At 43.7% G+C, this 16,129-nt stretch overlaps 1 protein-coding gene and 1 non-coding gene across 17 annotated transcripts in view; both read left to right on the top strand.

Annotated features, from left to right (window-relative positions):
* BPTF (bromodomain PHD finger transcription factor) overlaps positions 1 to 16,129 on the top strand; it is a 121,638-nt gene that overhangs the window by 36,555 nt on the left and 68,954 nt on the right. For all 16 annotated transcript variants that reach the window (XM_075562095.1, XM_075562099.1, XM_075562090.1 and 13 more), the window contains exon 3: positions 9,343 to 9,566. In XM_075562095.1, coding sequence (XP_075418210.1) covers positions 9,343 to 9,566 — 224 coding nt within the window. The remainder of the gene's footprint in view (positions 1 to 9,342; positions 9,567 to 16,129) is intronic.
* LOC142460568 (small nucleolar RNA SNORA9) lies at positions 13,017 to 13,151 on the top strand. Its single transcript, XR_012786748.1, has one exon. It is a non-coding gene; the product is annotated as a small nucleolar RNA SNORA9 (small nucleolar RNA).

Below are 16,129 nucleotides of genomic sequence, written 5' to 3'. Positions count from 1 at the left end.
AGCTTCCAGTCTGCTGGGTCTGTCCTTCACTACTGAGGAGTTCTCCCGAGGACTTCCTCTGCTTTCCTCTGCTGCATGTAGGGCCAGCTGTTGCTTTATTGTACGCTCTACTTCCTATTTTGGGCCTTTGATTTTCTTATCTATTCTCTCCAGTTTCCCTTTTTGTTTTTATTCTTTTGCGGGTATATGTGTGTTGCTTAATTTTCCTAGAAGATCCCCTTATCTTGATCTTTGTTGCTTCTAAAGAGTTTCTTCCTAGTGTTTGTGTAAGAGCCCTGACGGCGTAGGTAGCGGGTTACGAGATGGGCCACTTCGGGGAGAAAGGCTTTCTACTTCTGGAGGCAGTTAGTCTTGGGAACCCAAAGGGGCGGCTCTGTATGCCATGTCCTATAGGGTCGCTATGAGGCAGACTCAACTCAAGGGTAGCGAGTTTGATTTTGGTCTGGCTGCTATGCTTGCAGTCAGGTCTCTAGTTTAAGTGCACCTACCTGTTTGCAGTGTCTTTTGAGGATGGTGAGTATCCATTGGATTGGTTCTGGGCTTACCCTTTCTTGGCTGGGTTTGGGCTTTGAGTCTGCTAGGGGTCACTGTCTCTGCTTTCTAGGTTCTGATTTTTGCCGTCGCTTGTCATTTCTCTCTCCTGTGAGTTTATGTCTTGAAAACAAGTCTGTTAGCATGATTTCACAGTTTCATGGTCTAATAGAATTAGATGTGTGCTTCCAATCTGTCACCTTAATCTAGAAACGGATATGTAAAACGATATATAAAGTTTTAGGAGTGGCTGGATTCATGGTTGTTGGTTTTTTTTTTTATGAAATCAATAGTCTGCTGCTTTTCTAAGTTGAACAGTACAGTTCTTGAAATTTTATACTTGGCAATACAACATGATTTAAGCTTATTTGTCTTAAAAGCTTTAATTGTAGTTGGTCACAGTGTCTGGCTTAATGCCCGTCCCTTGATGGTAAGTTCAGACTTACCAGGGGCGATTGCTTTCTTGATGCTGTGACATTCTGAGTGTTGCCTGTAAAGTCAAACATAAAACTTAAAAATGTCATGTTCGTGATAATGAAGTGTCCTGTGCTAATTGTTTTATTAATCGGAAAGACTTTGACTCTCTTATTAAAATTCATTTGAAGAATTTCAGCAAAAGTGCCCCCTTGTGGTAGATTGTAGATGGGCTCTGGTGAAACTTTTCAAGCCCCTTGCTGTTGAGGCGATTGATTCCTAAAGGACGTGCCCGCAGGGTTCCAAGACTGTAATCTCTATGGAAGCTGACTCACAGGAAAGTTGTGAAGCCACGTAAACAGCTCAGTGACAGTGTAAGGAGGCTTAGTATATATGCTGCAAGGTCCACAGTTCAAACCTGCCAGCCACTCCTGGGAGAAAGGGGAAGCTGTCTGGTCCCTTAAAGATGTACAGTTTTGGAAACCCTAAGAAGCAGCTCAAGTCTGCCCCGTGGGGTCACTGTATATGGAATTGGCTCAGTGGCAGTGGTCATTGTTCTTGTTTAAAAAGCATTTGAAAGTGTGCTGTTTGCATACTTTTGCAAAGTCAATAATAAAAGAAATAGCGTTATACACGAGCTTAGTACACATCTAAGAAAGGTAAACATTCAACCTAGAACTTGGAGATTAGTTGTGATTCAGCATTTCAGTGAGCCAAGCGTCTTTAAATACCGGCGCACCTCGGAGAGCTTGTGGGCATGGTCCCAGACAACTGCCAGAAAGGAAGTCACGGGCCTTTTTCTGGTTTCTCGGTGCGTATCAGGGGAGCCCAGGTCGTTTAGTGGTTAGCCCTTGGGCTGCTCCACAACAGTTTGAAATCACCAGGTTTCTACTCCTGCCAAAAGAAAGATGAGGCTTTCTACTCCTGCCAAAAGTTCCAGTCTCCCAAGCCCACAGGGCCAGTCCTACCCAGCCCAAGAGGGTCGCTGTGAATTGGAATGGACTAGATGGCAGTGAGTTGCAGGGGGTTTTGTTTTGAGTTGTTTGTTGTTGTTTTTTACAGAGTATCTAAGCGTTACTGTACTGTAGCCTTAAGGACCTCTGGTGGTGCTGTGCTAACTGCAAGGCCAGCAGTTTGAAACCACCAGCCACTCCTCCAGAGAGAAATTAGGCTATCTACTCCTGGTAAGGGTTATAGTCTCAGAAACCTACAAGGGCAGTTCTACTCTGTCCTATAGGGCTGCCATGAATCAGAATTTCATTGAGCGAGTGAGCTACGGTAGTCTATCTGCTAAGTGGGCAATAGTATAGCATGGAAAAATTTGAAAATACTCTAAGAATGACTGAAAGGTAACAGTACCATGAAGTGAGCACATGCTGTTGTTAAAAGTAGTATAATGTGTTAAAAACAAACAAACAACACGATACAATTGGAGCGCAAGAACATAGGCTATGCCTGCATTGTTTCATCCTCTCAGTCTTTTGTTCTGAACTTGAAACTGGGAGTGGAACAGGAATTGCCCGAGTAGATTAGTACCCTTTTCCTGCAAGGCATTTTAAAACTGCATTCAATCCCCCCCCCCTGCCCCCACCCCAAGAACAAACAAAGTTCATGCTTTCTGGTTTATACAGCTTTCCAGCCCCTACCCCTCAGATGTGGTCCAGACTTTTCTTTCTCCCGAGCCCCAGGACCCAGTGTCCAGCAGCTTTCTAGTTAGGTCCACATGGCAGACACCTCAAAACATCCTGGCTGAAAGGAAACCATTTCCCCCCGGTTTTTGCTCATTTTCCACTCTCGCCATCTTAGTAAACAGGTCTATCGAGGAACACTCACTCACTCACTCACTCACTCACTCACTCACTCACTCACTCACTCACTCACTCACTCACTCACTGCTGGACCTTAGTGACCCTATAGGACAGGGGAGAACTGCCCTGGTGAGTTTACAAGACTGTCACTATTGGGACTAGATAGCCCTGTCGTTCTCCGAGGAGTGGCTGGTGGCTTCAAACTGCTTACCTTAGGGTTAGCAGCCCAACATGTAATCACTGTGCCACCAGGCCTCTCTTTGAGAAACCTGTGTGGTAATCATTAAGAATTGATACCAAACTTGTCCTGAGTAGTTGGAGATTGAGGAAGTCCTAAATATCCAACTCTTCCAACCTGCTAGCCTGCTCCATTTCCTCAGTGTTTCTGGATTCTGTGAATCACTGCTTCCCAAAGAAACTCATGAAAGTTCGAGGAAATGTCTCGAAATGTCTCGTGGTGATGGATGCTGTTCAGGCCACAATCCATAGGTTAGGCAGGGATGAGCTAGAAGCTGGGGCCAGAGAATGAGTTCCCCTCCTGGCTCTTGATGGTGATAAGATCACACCCTTGCTTCTCAGAGAGCTCACTTAGAATGTCGCAGAATAGTATTGCAGGAAATCATCTTCACAAGTGCTTCCAGGCAAATCCTGAAAGTATCTTCCCCTTCTTACCAGGCCCTGCAGGGAAAGGTGTTTCGGTAGGAGTTACATTGAATATCACCACTTACATATAACCTTTCACCCATATGTAATAATCTGTCTCTACCCCTGGACTGTATTTTATTTATGCACATATGTCCTGGGGCCTCCGGCAGGATATTTCCAGTAGCCATCAGCCTCCTATTAATCGTAAGCAGCCATGCTTTCTCCCCCCAGCTGTAGCATATCATTACAAGTAACAAACAGTAACCAAGATCACCAACCAAGATCACCATTAATCAAAGGTGTGGCCCAGTTCACATCCTCTACTTAGGTCAGCTCTTAATCTCATTTTATTCCTGTTCATTAGCTGATAACACCCTTCAAAATGAGACTTAAAGCCACATGGAATCCAGAATTATTAAATATCACATAAGGGATTATATCTAGAAGGGCTATATTGAGTATAACTTACCTAAGAGTAATCTTTTATATATTGCGTATATTATATTCTTTACCTCAAAAAGGCAGTGGCATCTTCGTTAAGCTTATTCCATTTACCCCCCAGCTGGTCTACATGTAGCCCCCCTCCCACTTTCTACTCGCCCTTCCCCACGGGATCATTTTTAAGGCAGCAACGCAGGTCAGATCTCGTCTTCTCCCAAGTTGAAAGACCTCACATTTACAGTGATACCTTGATTGTTGAGCTCAATTCCTTCCAAATTCATGTTCATACAATGAAAAGATTGAGAACTGAACCTGTTTTTACCTTAAGAAATAGTGGAAACCAAGTAAATGGTTCTGAAGCCCCAAAATCACCCTTATAAATTCACTATGGAGGGTCTTAGTCCTCTCACACAGTGCTGGCTCTGATACCCGATAGCCATTGGGTTGCTTCTGATATTGCAAGTTAACTAACTTTTCAATCTCTTTGATGGTTAATGATCTTTCTCTACACAAGCCGCTTTAATCACACATTTTTCCTCCTCCAAACTATTGATAATTGTCGACTTTGCCATGTTGTATTCAACTGCCAAATCAGACAAGCAGTGACCTGATTCAAATTTCAAAATGATTTCTTTCTTTAACTCTGTTGTGCTTCTCAGTTTTCTTCTTAGCTTCACTGCTGGTAAGAGCCCTGGTGGTGGAGTGGTTACTTTTGGACTGCAGTTCAAAACAACCCCAGCGCTGAGGGAGAAAGATAGGGCTTTCTTCTCCCACTGAACAGTTGCCCTCTCAAACCCATAGGGGTCTCTATGAGTCGGCATGTGTTTGGTTTTTTGATTTTCTGCTGGCGTGTTGCTTCGGCGGCACATATGCTGCAATTGATTTTCTGCTGGTATTGCTAACTTGCTTCGGAGTCATGGCTGTGATATTTTACACAAATCAGCCCAGAGCTGAATGTCTGATCGCACCAATACAAGCACTGTGTGCTGTCGGGCAAGAACGGCGCCTAGACTGAATCGCCACCCCTTTGTGTCCATTTTTCAAGTTACAAACACCAAGTGAATTGTTTTTAAGCTGGGGCTCTTCGGCAACTATGGTGTTTCCATTTGTTCTTAGCAGAAAGTCTAAACGCATGTTAACATAGGTCCCTGTTTTCACGTAGACTTTTCTTGCTTCCCAACACCCAAAACACGGTAAATCAAACACCCTAAAACGTCATCGTTAACTTGGCTTATTAACATAGCTTTCAAAGCTCAGCCTGTTAATGCCACTTCTAAGGGCGATTCCCCCGCCCCCCAACACACACAGTGAGCCCTCCCTCTTGGAGCCTGTAACACTTCTGGTGTTGTTTTTTTTTAACATTTTATTAGGGACCCATACAACTCTTATCACAATCCATACATACATCAATTGTGTAAAGCACATCTGTACATTCTTTGCCCTCATCATTCTCAAAACATTTGCTCTCAACTTAAACCCTTTGCATCAAGTCCTCTTTTTTCCCCCTCCCTCCCCGCTACCCCCTCCCTCTTGAGCCCTTGGTAATTTATATATTATTATTTTGTCATCTCTTGCCCTATCCGGCGTCTCCCTTCACCCCATTTTCTGTTGTCTACCCCCCAGGGAGGAGGTCACATGTAGATCCTTATAATCCGTTCCCTCTTTCCAGCCCACTCACCCTCTACCCTCCCAGTATCGCCCCTCACAGCCCTGGTTCTGAAGGTATCATCCGCCCTGGATTCCCTGTGCCTCCAGCTCCCATATGCACCAGTGTGCATCCTCTGCTCTATCCAGACTTTCAAGGTAGCATTCGGATGATGGTAGTTGGTGGGGGGGGGGGGGGGGGAATCATTTAGAAACTGAGGAAAGCTGTATTCTTCATTGGTGCTACATCGCACCCTGACTGACTTGTCTCCTCCCCTCCACCCCTCTGTGAGGGGCACTTCCACATGTTTTAAGGGAGATAGTGTACTTCTTACAAAGGTCAGGAAGAGATAGCGATGGCGCACATTCCGCCTGCTAGATGCTGGCGCTGTCCTGAGAACTGCATGTGTTTTAGTTCATTTCAGTCGCGCACAGCACTAGATAGGAGTACTGTCACCCCGTTGCTTAGATGGAGAATTTGAAATCCAGAAAGGCTAACTAATTTATCCACGATCACTCGACTTGTACGTGGTAGAATCGGAATTTGAATCTGTGTTCCGACTCCAGAATCTGCCTTATAACCACTACTTGGGCTGCCTGACCAGTAGTTGATTGCTGACTCTCCAGTGTTCCTTGTTATTCATCTTTATGGGCTCGCTTAGAAATGAACATGAACTTTGTGGTAGTCATTAACCTTCCTTCTACTTACTGTGCCTTGGTGAAAAACAGACAAACTTTAGAACCCTGATTTATATATATGCATGGTTGTTCTTAGTTGAGTAGTTGGCATACATTTTCATCCCAGTTTGCCTCCTCTCCCCCTCTGCCCCTCCCAGTGCCTTGAGACTGTGTCCTGGTCTAGTTTGGGTCTAGTTTGGGTCTGCATAAGGAGCAACAGCAGTGGTTCTCAACCTTCCTAAGCCTGCGACCCCTTAATACCGTGCCTCACGTGGTGGTGACCCCAACCACAGAACTGTTTTCATTGCTCCTTCATCACTGCCATTTTGCTACTGTTAGGAATCGGGCCACCCTGGTACAGGGGTTGCGAGGCCCCCAGGTTGAGACCCGCTGTGCTACAGAAACCACTTGGTTACCTCCAGACCGCTTAGCTGTCCACATGCATTAGTGTATATTTATAGAGAAAAGCTGTTGCTTAAAGTGACTTTTGCCATTAGCCCAGAGACCCCTGATAGGAAGTAAGCTGGCTTGGGCCTACGCATTCTGGCTCTAGCCTCGCCTCCCCGGGGCTGCTGTTCAGGCTGCTCTGCCACCCGATGCGGTGTTTTTAATGACTTTATCCATGAGCCACGTGTGAGCGTTAGCTTTGAATAGAATAAGAACTTGACTGGGAGCCCCACTTTTGAGCGGCATTAACAGTGCTCTCTGGACGTGAAGACTCTGGAAAACGTGCTGGATGAGGCGCGATGGGAGTTTCTGAACATGTTTTGCCTGGCAAAGACAAAGCAGAGTAAAATTACAGCTGCCGTGAACGAGTTGAAGGACGGTGTGGAGGAGGTGTGAGGTTTCTTTCATATCAGATAGCAGGCACCACCAGACGCGTGCCTGGAAACATTTGGAGACTGAGTCACACTCTGATAGTTTCTTCCTACAAGAGCAATGCTCAGGGTGGACCAGTCAACCCTCCCCCTAATCTGCCAGTTGCTTGGGGGGCTGGGGCGGGGTGGATGGGACAGGATTCCCATTTCGTTAAATTTATTCCCAGAGCCTCTCATTTTTATGTTGCAACTTGTGGCTGTGAATTACATTTTCTCTCCTCCCCAAATTTTGATGCAGAATGTTGTTGTTTTCCTTTGACATGCTTAGCTATTTCTGAATAAAAAGGGGATACGTAAATGATAAGAATTCTTGTGGTTGGTTCAGCATCTCCAGGAAGACGTAAACTACCTCCCTCCCCGCCAAGTCCGACTCATAGCGCCCCGCAGAGCAGAGTGGGCCAGCCCGTGCGTGTCCAGACGAGCTCTGTCCAGGCATAGGTAGCCCTGTCTCGCTCCCTTTCTACCAGAGGACATCATTAAATGGGTCCCTTGGAAGAGAAAAGCCGGGGTTGCCCTGTTTCTTCCCATTTTCCTGTTGGATCTGGGCTTAACATTGGAGACCTCTGCTTGTTCGTGCTCACGAAGTACTTTATGATTGGATTCGTGCTAAGTACTTTATGATCACCTAATTAGATTTTTTTATATGACATTGCCTTTCAAAAGTATTAGGTGAATCTTTTTAGAGGATTCTGACCTCTTTCACATTGAAAATTGGAGTAAGACCAGTGCCACCACTCTGCCTTAATACCCATTGAGAGTGAAATGTAGAGCAGATGAAATAAAAAGCAATTGTCAGAAATATGTGTTAAAGGGTTTTGACAGAGAAATATCATGACCTCAAGTGTCAGCAGATAATGATTTGAAAGAGCAAGGCTAGGGACTTGTATTAGGGACTTGTATTAATCAAGAAATGTTTTTATTTATTAAAAATGAACTATTCTTTATTTTTAAAGTTTGCATTATCTTCGTTCCCTTCTATTGTGCCCATGATTTAATGTATCAGTTACAAGTTGTGCTGCTAACCTGGAGGTCAGCAGTTCAAATCCACCAAGTGCCCCACTGGAGAAACAGGAGGCTATCAGCTCCTGTATCCATTTACAGCCCCAGAAGCCCTAGGGAGCAGCTCTACTGTACTCTGCTATAGCTCTGCTCTAGGGCTGCTGTGGATTTGAACTGACTCGATGGCAGCCGTTTGTTTTTTCTTCAGAAGTACTAAATAACTCGCTCCTGGAATGCTGCTGATTTTCTGTTTTTATTTATTCACTACCTTAATAGTAGATTGACACGGTGGCTGCAGCAACTATCCCAAACAAGAATAGCAATTGTGAGGATGGGACAGGACTGGGTTATCTTGTGTTTTTTTGTACATTGGGTTGCTATGTGTTGGGAGTCAAGAGTACCTTTAATTAAAAAAAAAATCATTTTATTAAAAAATCATTTTATTGGGGGCTCATACAGCTCTTAACACAATCCATCCATCCATTGTGTCAAGCACATTTGTACATATGTTGCTGTCATCATTTTCAAAACATTTTCTTTCTACTTGAGCCCTTGGTATCAGCTCATTTCCCCCCTCCCCCTCCCTTTCTCACGAACCCTTGATAATTTACATATGATTTTTCCATGCCTTGTACTGACCGCTGCCTCCCTTCACCCACTTTTCTGTTGTCCCTCCCCCTGGGAGGGGGTTATATGGAGATCATTGTGATCGGTTTCCCCTTTCTCCGCCCCACCTTCCCCTTCCCCTCTTTGTATTGCTACTCTCGTTATTGGTCTTGAGGGGGTTACCTACCTTTAATTTTTAAAATGGCCCTGAGGACAGACACTGTTTTTCCCCATTTGAGCAGTAAGGGACTGAGCTCACTGGAAGCCAGTTTTCCCTCAAAGCCCGCTGTACCCACCCTGTCCACTTGCCTTTGAGTGACAGGCACCTGCCTGCGCACCTGAAAGCTTTACTGCGAGGAGGAAAGAGTAATAGCATCAGACCGACTCTGAGGCTGGTCACAGGAGTTCGTCTTGAGTTTCAGGTTCTGGGCGGGCTAAACTAATACTTTTTTCCTGCTACTGTCCCCAGAGTATTTTAGCCGAAGTTGCCGTGGGCTAGAAAGTCAAAATAATTCGAGTTTGCTCAAATAAATCAGAGAGACTTGATTTGGGGTGAGGCTTGAGGGCATCTCTGCAAACAAACAGGTTGCATCTTCGGGTTATCTGTTTTCCCTCTTCATGGGAAGTGCCTGTGTGTCTAACCGAGAGACATGCCTGTGTGTCTAACCGAGAAGGTGTTTTGTACTTCTTTTTAACAGAGAAGAAGACACAGAAAATGAAGATGAAAAGAAAATCTGGTACTACAGCACAAAGGTCCAGCTTGCAGAGTTAATGGACTGTCTAGACAGAGATTACTGGGAAGCAGAACTTTGCAAAATTCTAGAAGAGATGCGGGAAGAAATCCACCGGCACATGGACATAACCGAAGACCTGACCAACAAAGCCCGGGGCAGCAACAAATCCTTCTTGGCCGCGGCGAATGGTAAGCGGGCCATCGGCGGGCGGGCTCCTGTTTGTTGTTGTTGTTGTATTTGAGAGGAACTCTTGCTCTGAAACCACAGGACTTGATAGTATGTTTTAACTGTCCAACAAATGGATTTTACTTTATCTCATCTCTATTTCTCCAGAGCACCTCTGCCTCCACCGAGAGGATTGTGGGCATCTCTCAGTGTGCTGGCTAGTCTCGGTCATGACCCATATTCCCCAAATGCTTTTTTCTTGAATCCATACTTTAAAAAAAAATCTTGTTGGGCACCCGCCCTGGTGGCACTGCTGGGTAAGTGTAGGACTGCTGACTACCAGGCTGGTGGTTCTAACCCACCAAGTCACTCCATGGGAGAAAGATGGGGCTATTGGGCTGCCTCTCCCCTGGGATTAACAGCTTCAGATACCCTGCAGAAGGTCACTTGCTGTCAGAAGTGACTCAGTGGCTTTGGGTGTATTATTTATTATTTTCAAAATACTAAGGTTGTATTTACAAAGCTTTTTGTTGTACAGAAACTAAAAATGTGGTTACAATCTCAGTGTAATTGGCACCCACCAGTGGTTCAGACTCACCGGTCACAGCTCTGCAGGCTACAGCGGAGTCATCCACGGAAACCCAGTAACGACAATTTTGGTGGGGCGAAGTTCCCAGGCTTGGTGGTGGATTTCCAAGAGGGACTAGAGAGAGGAAGGTGGAATGTCTCTTTGGTGGGAGATTATTTTTACTGATAAGAAGAATCGCTTACAACCTGAGTTCTACCAGCATGGTTTATATTCTTTTTTTTTTTTTTTTTATATTCTTATTGTGTGTCAGTGACACTTAAGTATTACACCGTGGTACTTGCACGCCTGTTTATTTATACAGGATTTGTAAGCAATAATCTCATGGTCTTTTCCATTCACCGTCTTTGGTGAATCACAAAAATACTCAAGAAAATAACAGCATGCATTTTCAGTACTTTAGAGGGTGTTTAAAACACCGGGGCATGCTACACTGGAGATGGCTTCCTGAAAATTCACGTTTGATAAGCTGATGACATCACCGGGTTCAGTCTTCTTTTTCTTTCTTTCTTTTTTAAGGAAAAAAGAAAAATCCACCAGTGTTAATTTGAATTAAGCTCTCCTTGGAATTCAACAAATTTCACATCACAACACAATTATATCCCAGCATTTCCCCCCAAATGGACTTCACTAAAAATTGAGAACATCAAAGTTGGAAAGGGATGATGGTCTCATGCTATGATAAATATATGGTTTTGTTACATAATTAAACATGTGAAGAATGAAAAAATATTTTTAAAATCTTTACTTACTACTTTATTTCATTAAGCTGACAATTTTAGAAGGTTTCCACAGACCTTGTCCCCATTTTCCTTCTAATGGATGTCCTATGTTAACTAGCTGCATCGGGTCACCCATTGTTGATATGCTGTGATTTTCTAAAGTCCATTCTATATTCAGGTTTGTCTCATTTTTACCCAGTGTCCTTTTCCTGGTCCCTGGTCTCACCCAGGGCACCAAAGTATATTCCTCCGAGGTGCCTCTAGACTCAGATTCCCCTTGTTGTTGATGAACTTGATGGCTTCGAAGAGTCCCTGTCAGGCATTTTGTAGGCTGTCCCTCCAGGGGGGTTGGTTTGATGTTCTTCTGACAGGCATTACGGTGTTTGTTTGGGGGAGGGTCCTTGGGTGGCATAGATGGTTAAACACTGGCTGTTCAATGGACAGTTGGTCATGCAAACCCACACAGCGGCCCCTGGGAAGACCGTGTGCAGCAAAGTTCTTCCCAGGCACAGTGGAGGCTGCTGGGAGTCAGATCAACCTGACAGCAACTAGTTTGGGGAGGTTGTGGGTTTTGGGAAAATGACCTCAGACGTGAAGGACCATTCTAATCACATTGTATCCAGGGGACATGCTGCCAGGATTTCTGGTGGCCTGTGGTTGTGTCTATCGGGAGTATCCTTCCCTGCTTTGCACTGTTCTTGTGAGAAGGTTCTCATTGTGTCTGGCTCACGTTGGAAGGCAAGCATGCCCTAGAGCAGTGGTTCTCAACCTGTGGGTCGAGACCCCTTTGTGGGGTTGAACTACCCTTTGCCGGGGTCGTCGGAATTATAACAGTAGCAAAGTTACAGTTTCTGAAGTAGCAATGAAAATAGTTTTATGCTTAGGGGTCACCACCACATCAGGAATTGTATCCAAGGGTCACCACAGTGGGAAGATTGAGAACCACTGAAGGTGGAGGGTAGAGGGTGGAGAGCTTACATACATCATTGGGCATTCTCCCCAGATTTGCTTATTTCTCCCTATTCATTCATTGATTCTGTATGGAAATTTCCTTATACGTTGAGTAATGATTAATTCTGTGTTATTTATTTTGCAACTCAACTCTTTTTAAAAAAAAGTAATATATACAATTTAAATAGGTGTAAAAAGGTACACAGTGAAAACGGAATTTAACACTCTACGTTTTCAGGTGCTAAGCATTGGCAAATGCTCTTGTTTTAATCTTGTCAAGAGAGTCTGTATTTCATAAGGATCACGTGTGTTTTACTTGAGAGAAATGTGACACTGTCTGGTGCTGTGATGCTTGCCTGGTAGATGGGTTGGAAACCAGTTCTGCTCTGTTGTAGAGGGCTGCTCCGAGTTGGAATCAACCTGATGGCAATGGGTGGATTTATTTATAGGTCGTTGAAGTGATTCTTCCCAGTGCAGTCATGACCGACAAAGCAAAACCAGAACAGATTTGAATTTGTGAGATGTGGGTGTACTGGAACAGGAAAAACCTCTGGGTCACCACCCTGCTAGAAACATAGCCTTCATGTTAGAAATCGGTAGCCTCTGTGCATAGCAACCACATCTCTTGACCAGTGGAGTTGGAAACAATGGTGCCCTGCTCAGAGATGGTGCCTGACCATGCTATAGGCTGCAGTAATGCAGCCTCCCACATCAGGCTCTGTAAGGGGCTCACTATACTCTACCAGGTCTCTTGTTCCAGGGCTTCCACCTGCCATTCTCCTGGTTCCTTGTTCCGGTCGACCTGTATTCAGATCTGCTTGATTTCACTGCATTAGCCACGACAGAACTGGTTCAAAGCCCTGTTTTTAAAAAATAGTACCTTTTAATTTACATTCTGAAAGTGTGCTTAACTGCCCAGTTAAGCTCTTCTGCATACACTATCTGCTGTCCATATAAGCCTATTAATTTTTCCCATTCTCTGTTGATTAGGGGTGGGGGCGGCGGGGATCGCATTTGCATAAAAATAGAATGCTTACCGTCTATACTCGAGTATAAGCTGACCCGAGTACAAGCCGAGGTACCTAATGATTACCTGGGAAACCAGAAAAACTGATTGACTCGAGTATAAGCTTAGGGTAGAAAATGCAGAAGCTATTGGTGAGTTTCAATAATCAAAACAAGTGAAAATAAAATTACTAAAAATTGAGACATCGCTGCAAGCCTCCAGCGTGCTTGGGTTTGGAGTAACCCTGTGCATTCCTACAGTGCTTGCAAGAGCAGCTTTGAAAGGGTTTGAGGTCTTGCTCTACAATATCTGCAGAGCAAGGTTATAGAAATTTCAGACATTTAGGGGAAAAAATTGAGACATCAATGGGGTAATATCTTTAAATATTTATTTTAAATAAAAACATAAATAAAAGGACAAGTAATTTAACATTAATAAACCAGCACAGTAAGTGGAAAGTAGGTTCAACAAAAACAACAATGATACCTTAAGAGTACGATTCCCTGAGCTCAATCAGCAACCAAGCTAAAATGTAAAGAGTTAAAATCCTTCAAAACTGGATTCCTCATCATCATCCGTATCCCAATGCAGAGCTTCATCTGGTGTGAGGTCATCATAGATGCTGTCCTCACTGAGATCGCCGTCATCACCATCACTGCTGTCATTTTCATACAAAGCGCAGTCTTCACTGCCATCCATAGCATTACTGATACTACATTTCTGGAAGGCACGTCGCACCATGTCTTCCGGAATGTCTGCCCATGCATCTCGAACCCACTTTGCTATTAACTCTATGTCAGGCTTCATGAGATTTCCTCCTTTTGTTAGTCGGGCTTGACCAGATGACATCCATTCATGCCACATTCTTCCCACACGGTCTTGAAAAGGCTTATTCAAAGATACATCCAGAGGCTGCAGTACAGATGTAAGCCCACATGGGATAATGGCTAAGTAACTTTACTAGATTTTGCCAAAATTTTTTTATGCCATTCTGATAGGTGGCCTCTGAACATATCCCAAACAAGTAATGATGGCTTTTTCTTGAAGGTTGCTCCTGGTCGTCAGTTCCAAATTTCTTCCAGTAATTTTTTTGTTCCACCTTCATCCATCCAGCCTTTAACATGTGCACGCACAGTAATTCTTGGTGGGAAATTGATCTTTTTAGGCAAGGTCTTTCTTTTAAAAATAATGACAAGACACAGCTTAGTTCCATTAGCCAAACATGATAGAACAAGTGTAAAGTGTTTTTTTTTTTTCATTTCCTGTGGTTTTGAGAAAAATGTTTTTTTCTCCTAAACTTGGCACAGTTCTGTTGCTTGGAAGATCAAAAGTCATGGCAGTTTCATCCATATTCCCAACATCTGCCAATCTTTGTTTTATAATAAATGACTGGAATGACATGATTTTTTTCCTTCAAGGTCTTGTGGCAATTTCTGGGAAATCTTTGTCTCAAACATAGTAGGCCAAACCTATTCACGAAGCGGGTACACCATCCTGCTGATGCAGCAAATTTTTCAATGCCTGGTGCTTTATATTTGTCATCCTTAGCCATTTGTAGAGCAGGTAGTATGCGGATTCCCATGTGTGTTACGCAGTAACCATTTTGATACACTCCATAACCCATTTATGCAGTTCACTCTCTAGAGCCCCATAAAAAGACGTTAAACCACGACAAGCTTTTTCAGCTTTTGGAATCTGTTCCAAGTCAGCCTTCATTTTCTGCCACCCCCTCACTTGCTTTTCGTCAACACAGAATTCCCTACTTGCAATACTGTTATTGCTCTTTTCTGCTCTTGACACAACCTTCATTTTGAAACCAGCCTCATATGACCGGCATTTTTGTTTTGGTTCAAGAGTATCCATTTCTAATAGGATAAAAAAGCAAGACTTTGAAAAAGAACTTTCATGGTAATGCCCCCCTGGGACGTGTTAGCCGGGAGGGGGGCATGCAGGATGTGAATTAACACAGAGACCCGAGGGGAGAGACAGAGCGCAGCCACAGACACATCCTTACCAGTTCAGCTGCCGGCGTAAGTGAATCACTACGGGTGCGTCTGTGAATTGGAGTCGTCCACATCATAGGACGGCTCTGATTGGCTATATGTGAGTAAACAAACATTCAAAGCCCTGCAGTGTCAGCGGGGTTTGAATGAACAACAGAGGGGGCTCAGCAAGATGTTACACCTCGCTGGGGTACCACTGAACCGTGTATAAGCCAAACCTCAGTTTTCCAGCACATTTTTGTGCTTATACATGAGTATATACGGTATATTTAATAAATATAGTCAGTTCAGCTATAGCCAGGCTTTTTCTCACATACTCTGCACCAGTTTCTCTTGAGTGTGGGCATGTTTTTAGAGAACAATAGGCATGCTGCTACACTATAGATTCTGTTATTTGCATACACACTTTGTTTTCAGAACAGCAGCTGTAGTTATCAGGGATTATACAAGGGAGCCTCAAGAAGTTTGTGGAAACATTTTTTTCTTAGATGTGCTTAGAATAGTAGGTAATATTTTCATCGGAAAAGTTGCAGTCTTAAATTTTGCTGGGAGGTCATTAATTGCAAGATCAAATTCTTTTCTCATTCCCTCCCCTCCATGCTATTAATCCAATAATAGGAAGTATTAATCATCTCAACTAGGTTACTTCACCACTTACCATATATACTCCTGTGTAAGCAGAATTTTTCAGCCCATTTTTAAATGCAGTTTTGTGGTACCACTAGGTGCCTCGGCTGATATTGAGTTGGCTTATACTTGAGTATATACGGTAATTTCTTTTTATTAATGTTAACAAATCCCCTTTGCTGTCCTGTGCCCTCTGCTTAGGAGCTCTGGTAGCGTAATGTGTTGAGTTAGGCTGATAACTACAAGGTCTGCTGTTTGAAACTACCAGCCACTCTGCCCGAGAAAGATGAGACTTTTTACTTTTCAACAGTTTGATTGGCATACAGTTCAGTAGTTCAGTCACATTACAAAGAGCTGTAAAATCATCACCACAATCAGGTTTAGAAGATTTTCTTCATTTTTTTTACACAAGTATTTTTGTGATTTTGATTTACATCTATAAGAACAAATGAAAATGAGCCTCTCTTCACATATTTGATCATTTGGGTGTGCCCCCGCCCCCATATATCTTACAACTCAATCATATCAAGAAGAATTTTACAATCATTACCACAAGATTTCCAATTCAACCACTTTTACGTGTATAATTCAGTTCCATTGATTCTATTCTTCATGCTGTACAAGCATTGTTGAAGTCCTTTCCCAAACTAGTCCCCCACCGTTAGCATAACCTCAGTGCCCGCTGGGCTCT

The sequence above is a fragment of the Tenrec ecaudatus genome, chromosome 10 (genome assembly GCF_050624435.1).
Source record: "Tenrec ecaudatus isolate mTenEca1 chromosome 10, mTenEca1.hap1, whole genome shotgun sequence".
In the NCBI taxonomy this organism is placed as follows: Eukaryota; Metazoa; Chordata; class Mammalia; order Afrosoricida; family Tenrecidae; genus Tenrec; species Tenrec ecaudatus.
Note: the sequence above shows the minus strand (reverse complement) of the source record. Positions and strands in the feature narration are given on the sequence as shown.